Source organism: Nicotiana tomentosiformis, chromosome 11 (assembly GCF_000390325.3).
Source record: "Nicotiana tomentosiformis chromosome 11, ASM39032v3, whole genome shotgun sequence".
In the NCBI taxonomy this organism is placed as follows: domain Eukaryota; kingdom Viridiplantae; phylum Streptophyta; class Magnoliopsida; order Solanales; family Solanaceae; genus Nicotiana; species Nicotiana tomentosiformis.
The window spans coordinates 93,173,724-93,181,038 of record NC_090822.1 but is presented as its reverse complement, the minus strand read 5'-3'; the positions used below and the strand labels follow the sequence as shown (position 1 = coordinate 93,181,038).

At 45.2% G+C, this 7,315-nt stretch overlaps 1 protein-coding gene across 1 annotated transcript; it reads left to right on the top strand.

Annotated features, from left to right (window-relative positions):
- Positions 1–2,659: 2,659 nt before the first annotated feature.
- On the top strand, positions 2,660–3,680 carry LOC138901852 (interactor of constitutive active ROPs 4-like). Its single transcript, XM_070189648.1, has 3 exons — positions 2,660–2,959; positions 3,045–3,050; positions 3,162–3,680. Exons 1-3 carry the CDS (start codon positions 2,660–2,662, stop codon positions 3,678–3,680), a joined length of 825 nt encoding a protein of 274 aa, XP_070045749.1.
- The last annotated feature ends 3,635 nt before the right edge of the window (positions 3,681–7,315 follow it).

Here is a 7,315-nt window from a genome sequence, read left to right as displayed (position 1 = left end):
ACATTTATGTCGCTATAAAGACTTCTTATTAATGGATCATTAATTTGATTCATGGGATAAGCAATAATAATATTCTCTAGATAAAATTCAGAATCATTTAATTGTGTCTTTAATTGGTTTTGTGTTTTCGTTACTGTTTACCCTCAAAATTAGATAACAATTGAATTTGTAAGTGGTTTTAAGGATACGGGGATTAACTTGACACAAATTAATAAAATCAAATTGCAATTGAAATAAATAGTGATAAAATAAATACGAACCACACGAATTTAACAGTTTCAGCCTTGGAAGGTTAGCCACCCTTGAGCCGAACGTATTTCGATCGATATCAAGACAGAAGAATAAGAATTTAAAGAGAATAATAATGTATTGCTTTGGAATGCGAGTTACAATGTGTTAAATGAATTATGAGACCCCCCTTTATATAGTAGAGGAGTTATACTTTAGGTAAAATTCTATAAAAGGTAAAATCCCTTGATTAGCTAATTGTCGGTTCCTTACTAATACGCGCCGAGATTTCCGCCGTAATATTCGATCGGTCACGGATATTACGGTCTTCTATTGGTTATGCTAACAATGTTTCTTCGAGTTCGATCGGGGCTAAGTTCGATTCCGGGATTACGGACTTAATGCTGTCGAAGGCAGGCGTACAAACCCCGGGTTCTAGCTCGGTGGGGCTCGAGGTCGATCTTCAGTCTTTGATTGTCATGTTTCGAGCCTAACCTGTCATGTCGTAGGCGAGCTCGATTTTGACCATATACCAATAGTCCCCTCATTTTTCGGAGAGTAGACGACGGGAAACGACATGAGCTTTTGATTCTTTCTTCGACACCACACGACAGAAATGACAAAACAGTAGAAACGTCTCGTCAGTCAAGTCTTTATGGAATTAAATATTTGTCAGCTGCTAGTCAGCCACTCCTGGATGCGAACCGTCGTTGAAAAACTATAAATGCCCCCTCATTTACTCATTCAAACCTTCTGCCCTCGTACCTTAGTAATCTCAATATTTTCAGGCACTTATATTTCGGTTATTTGAGATTTTTTTATAAGAACTCCTATTCCGTCTTCATCCAGGCCATCAAGTGTACTCTTTTAACTTTCTCTTTTTCCTCTATTTTCCTTCATTTTCAAGGAAATAGAGAAGACTTCAGAAATCGTTCCCCAAAAAGAAACTCCTTCTACCTCGCGGTCGGCTACCGAAGAGACTATTTCGCGTACTGCTATCGAGGAACCAATACCAAACCCTCCTCTAAAAATGTTCATCCCGGGGGGGTGCCCGGTCAATGCTGATTTTAAGGTCGAAAAGCCCTCCTTTGTACTAGGCCGGTGCGAGGAGGTCTCAAGGTACATCTGTTCGATCACCGAGGACGTTCTTTCCGAAGTCAAAAAGGATTGTAATTGGGTTGACAAATATGTGGTGGTTCCCAGACCTGACGAAGCCAACACCACCCACGTTGAGGGATTTTAAGTGTTTACACTTATCCCTTCATGATGGGCCCCTTGGACCCGGTTAGCATCGACTTTTGCAAAAGATAGGAGATAACCCTCAGTCAAATTCACCCTTCTTTCTGGAGGATCGTAATCCTCCTTGGTTTCTTTGTAAGCAAGATCGAATGGTTCTTTCTCACTATCGACCACCTCATGCATTTATACAGTCCCCGACTCTATCGGGGGGATTGATCAAACTCGCCCATCGGGTTAGTAAAGCCTTGTTCTCGAGTATCGATGAGGATATGGATCGAGGTTGGCTAGGCCGTTTCGTCCGAGTGAGACCTCGGACTTGATCTCGGCTGAGGACATGCCGTTCCCCGAGAAGTGGAACATGTCACGTAAGTATAAATTCGCTTCCAAAATTTAATTTATCGTTTCTTCCCTTCCTCCTTATCGGTGTTCTGTGGTGGTGCAGCTGTTGCTCGGGTCCCAAATGCAGTTCCTCGACTCAAGGAGTGGGTCGAGGGCATCGTATCACAAAGGCCTTATTCCGAGCATTCGTGGCACGAGCTTTCAAAGGGCCGATGTAAGGCCTGTTTGCATGGTGAGATCTCTTTCATGGCTAATATTTGGTTTTCCTTTTGCTTCATTAAATTCTCACTTGTTTTATTTCCTTTTGGTGCTTTATCTATGGATGTCCAAATAAGGGCCCCATCCGGTAGCTATGATTTCCCCAACGAGTCTCCTGGTCCGAGAAAGGGTGAAGAGAAGAAAAGAAAAAGGGCCCCGAGTTCTCCAAGCTCGGAGAAGAAAAAACCTAAGAGAAGGCTGGTGCATAAATCCAAAGAAACACACTAGCGCTCGAGCACCACCTTCGCGTTCTCTCTAACGGCTGAGGGGTGAATCTTAGGGAGAACAAGAGGAAGAAGCCTTCAGTCTAGTGGCCCGAGTTTTGTCACGACTCGAAGGGCAATAGGCCTCCTAACCATAGGGAGACGATGCCAATCTTCATCAAGTTAGGGAAGTCAAAGAGGGGGCCGAGGCCGAAACTTCCCGGGATGTGGGCAATGCGCCGAAGGAATCACTCGGTGTGACAGAGATCACCGAGTCACCTTCGTTCACTGAGTCCATGTACAACGAGGCTCAGGCAGTGAAGGAACGTCCCAACGAGGGGGTCCTCGGAGCGAACGACCCCTTCCGCAAATTATTTGATGGAGTGGACAGTATGACCACAAAGCGCATCACCGGGTTGGGTGATTTAGAAATACTAAGGAAGAGCCCATCTTTGAGAGCAAGCAGACCTTCCTCGAGCCCCAAACTGTTCAATCGATTCCCTGCCCCGAGTGTGGATCTTGGCCGGAAGCGATCCATCACTATCTCCCTTTCGGAGGACGCCCAGGTCATCTCTGCCCTCGTAGGGGTGGCCAGGTATCTTCGGTATCTGGTGACCGAGGATGACCAGGCCAAGATGAACGAGGTGGATGCACCCTATCTGTTCAACAAAGCACAAGAGGCATTAAACCGGGTAACTTTAGATATTCCTCAACGTTTACAATTTGTACTTAGTCTATTTTACAAATAACTCTAACATTTTCTCTTTGTGCTTGTAGGCCTCGGTGCTTCACCACGAGACTTTTCTCTGATACCGGGATGAGCTGAAACAGCTTGAGGTCGAGGTCCGAGGGCTCACTGAGAATAAAAATTCTTACAAATTTCTTGGCGAGCAGCGTGAGGGGGAGGCTAAGAGCCTCCGAGCTGAGCTGGAGGTGGCTCAAAAGGAGCATGCCGACTTGGTCGAGCAGGTAAAAATATTTGAGATTATTGACGAAGACCTAGGCTCGGTGACTAATGGTCGGAATCCGCAGGTCCAACAAAAAATTGATCAGATCGATCAACTGCGAGCTGAGATGGATGCTGTCAAGGCCAAGACCGACGAATGGAGCGGCAGGATGGATCGTCTATCTTCGGAAAGAGAGGTTTCTTGGGCGAAACTGACTTTGGCTGAGGTCCAACTTCGAGCAGCAAAGGGAAAGGTCGAGGTGCATGCCAGAAAGGTTGAAGAGCTCCAGTCTCGGCTAAGTTCGGTTGCCTCTGATCGAGAAATTATGGCTAAGGAACTTGAAACGGCCAAGTCAGCGGCCGTGGTGGCTAAAGCCGACGCTGACAAGATGGTGGCCCAATATAAGGCCGATGCCGAGGCGGCCCAAGATCGCTTGAAAGATACTGTTGAATATGAGAAGCGGTAGTCACGAAAAGAGGCCTTCAAGGAGATTCATGCTCGGGGTTTTGATCTATCGGCCGAGATCGAAATCGCAAAGCGGCTCGAGGCCGAGGCCGAGGCCAAGAAGTTGGATTACCCCGAAGAAGAAGAGGAAGACTCTAAGGGTTCTGATGGATCTAGGGGCGAAGAAGACCAGGTTATTTAGACGCCTTTGTAGATGTTTTTGCTTTTATTCACACTTGTGCACTTTTGTACTTTTTGTTAAGGCCATTTGGCCTTTGTAAAGACTGTATATATAATGTAAGGCTATTTTTTTCCTTTGACAAATTACGAGTTTTATTTCCCTTTGCTTTATTCTTTATGTATGCAAAGATCAATACACCTTATCATGAACTAGTTAGGTCGTGTTCGGAGGTTTGCCTTTGATATTATTTTGTCTAAGGCATCATGGGGGTTCGATATGACCAGAACGTTTCCCCAAAGTACTTATAATAATTTTATAGTTTGCTCAAGGGATCCTTTAGAACTGGTTTAGAAATTTTTCAAGGCCTTGTTTTTTATTATGGATTACGGACGTCTCTGAGCTATTTTAATATGGACGTAGACATTTTAGTTTGGGTGTTTCCTAGTGGGCTTGTCACCTCAATATATCCGGGAATTTTCTAAGATAACAGACCCCGAATGGGGATGGCCGTAGCCTTTAAGGTTTGGGTGTTGCTCAGTGGGCTTGTCACCTTGAGTTATCTGGGCTTTGCCTAAGATAACAGCCCCCGAATGGGGATGGCCGTAGCGTTTAAGGTTCGGGTGTTGCCTAGTGGTCTTGTCACCTCGAGTTATCAGGGCTTTGCTTAAGATAACAGCCCTCGAATGGGGATGGTCGTAGCCTTTAAGGTTCGGGCGTTGCCTAATAGGTCTTGTGCCCCCGGGCTCCCTCTGCCGGAGTCGTCCGAGTTTGTTTTTGGACGACAGCCCCCGATTGGGAGTGACCGTTTGAAACCGGATAAAGGTGGCCCTTGGGCTCGATAACTTAAGGGGATCAGATGTGGGAAATTCCTTAAGAGGAGAGAAAAAAGAAAGAAATTCTTAAGGGACAAAATATTTATCCACAAGGTAGAAACTTATTTTTATTCTTGTGCGTAATAGTTACACATGTGTACAAGCTTTGTGCTAAGGATCGAGCAGTCTATGCGTGCACGGTTCATTTGACCGTTTGGCCCTTATAGTAAATTCTATCGATCGAGCCGAGACCATTCAATCATAAAGTTTCTTTCCTTGCTGGAGTCGTTATCCGAGGGTAATGCCCCCAGTGTTTGGGGCCGATTGTGGAGAGGCCTCGAATACTGTTTTCATGATCTTCGATACCGGTTCGTAATCGGCCTTCGATTCTAAGTTAGCACGATTTACTGTTGCCTCCTTAAAAACCTTGCCGTAGAATCCATTTGGGACAAAACCGGTTCAAGGGAAAAGGAGTGCAACGCGTGCTTTCAGGCCTAAAAATTGTATCGGTCCTTGTTTACTACCTGCAAGTTTTGTTCAAAATAAAAGAAATGAATGGGGTTGTACCTTAGCAGTAGTATCGCTTAAAGTGAGCTATGTTCCAGTTGTTCGGTAGTTGCTCACCATTCATTGTTCCGAGTTTGCACGATCCTTTATCGGTGGTCTCAATAATTTGATAAGGGCCTTCCCAGTTTGGTCCAAACATCCCTTCGTTCAGGTTTAAGGTATTTAGAGTGACCTACCTCAACACCAAGTCCCCGATATTGAAATGTCAAAGGTTTTCCCTTCGATTGTAATATCTCTCGATCCTCCATTTTTGGGCGGCCAACCGGATAAAGTCTGTTTCGCACCTTTTATCTAATAGATCTAGGATCGTATTCATAGCCTCGACATTTGATTCCTCGGTTGCATATCGGAACCTGAGACTCGGTTCTCCGACTTCGATCGGTATTAGAGCTTCGGCACCGTAAACCAGTGAGAACGGGGTAACCCAGGTACTGGACTTCGAGGTCGTACGGTATACCCATAGGACTTCGGGGAATTTCCTTCAATTTTCCTTTGGCATCGGTCAACCTCTTTTTGAGGTTTTAGAGTATGGTTTTGTTGGTTGATTCTTCTTGTCCGTTCCCACTATAGTAGTAGGGTGTTGATAGGATCCTTGTGATCTTATGATCTTCGAGAAATTTTCTTACCTTGCTGCCGATGAATTGTTTCTTGTTGTCGCATACTATCTCGGTCGGCATTCCGAACAGGCATATGATGTGGTCCCAAATGAAATCGATGACTTCTTTCTCCCTGACCTTTTGGTATGCCCGGGCTTCCACCTACTTAGAAAGATAATCAGTCATAAACAATATAAATTGAGCCTTGTCGTGCCCATGGAAGGGGGCCAACGATATCCATTCCCCACTTCATGAATGGCCACGATGACAAAACCGAATGCGCAGCTCCCCGGGCTGATGAATCATCGGAGCGAGTCTTTGACATTCATCACATTTTTGTATGAACTTCTTCGCGTCCTTTTCCATATCGATCCAGTAGTAGTCGATTTTAATCACTTTCTGAACCAATGATTCGGAGCCTGAATGATCCATCGGTGCCTTCGTGGATTTCCCTCAAAACGTTCTCGATATCCCCTGGTCCTAGACATATCGTGAGTGGGCCATCGAATGTTCTCCTGAACAGTGTTCCATCTTTGGACATGCTAAACCGGGCTACCTTTGTGCGCAGGGCCCTCGATTCTTTTGTATCCGAGGGTAATTTTCCGGTCTTCAAATATTCTATATATTTATTCCTCCAGTCCTAAGTTAGGCTCGTTGAGTTAATCTCGACATGACCTTCTTCCTTGATGAAAGCATGATTAACCTCGCACTATTGTCTCCTCTTCTACTTGACTGGATGGAACTTCGGGTCCAGGCTTAACTTGTGAGTGGTTATCTCCTGTGAGATCCCTGTCATATCAAGGTGGGACCAAGCGAAACAATATTCATTACCTATAAGAAATTGAATGAGTTTTTTCCTGAGCTCGGGGCTTAACCCCGTGCCTAGATATACCTTTCGATTGGGTAAGTGTTCACTCAATACGACTTTTTCTAGTTCCTCGACCATTGATTTTGTAGCGTCGGAGTCATCGGGGACTATGAAAGATCTGGGGACCCCGTAGTCATCGTCCTCGTCTACCCCTCGATACTTCAATTCTGTCGGGGCCGATATCAATGATTGTTATTTGGACCCGTCTTTGACCATCTGGTTCGGATCCTCCGATGTTGAGATTATGGATGCTGGGATTACTTCATCGACCGCGAACATTTCCTTGGCGGTCGGTTGTTCCCCGTAAACTATTTTGACTCCACTGGGTATTGGGAATTTCAGCACCTAGTGCAGTGTCGAGGGCACTGCTCTCATGTTGTGGATCCATGGCCTCCCGAACAAAGCGTTGTACCTCATGTCTCCTTCGATCATATAAAACTTACTTTCCTGGATGGTCCCAGAAGTGTTCATCGGTAATGTTATCTCTCCCTTAGTGGTTTCACACGCCATGTTGAATCCGTTTAGAACTCAGACTGCAAGCACAATTTGATCTTGTAGACCGAGCTGCTCCACGACTTTCGATCGGATGATGTTGACCAAGCTACCTGGATCAATTAATACACGCTTAACTCA

Excerpts from the sequence above, each read along its gene's own strand:
- LOC138901852 (XM_070189648.1), top strand. The coding sequence starts at position 2,660 with ATGACCACAAAGCGCATCACCGGGTTGGGTGATTTAGAAATACTAAGG.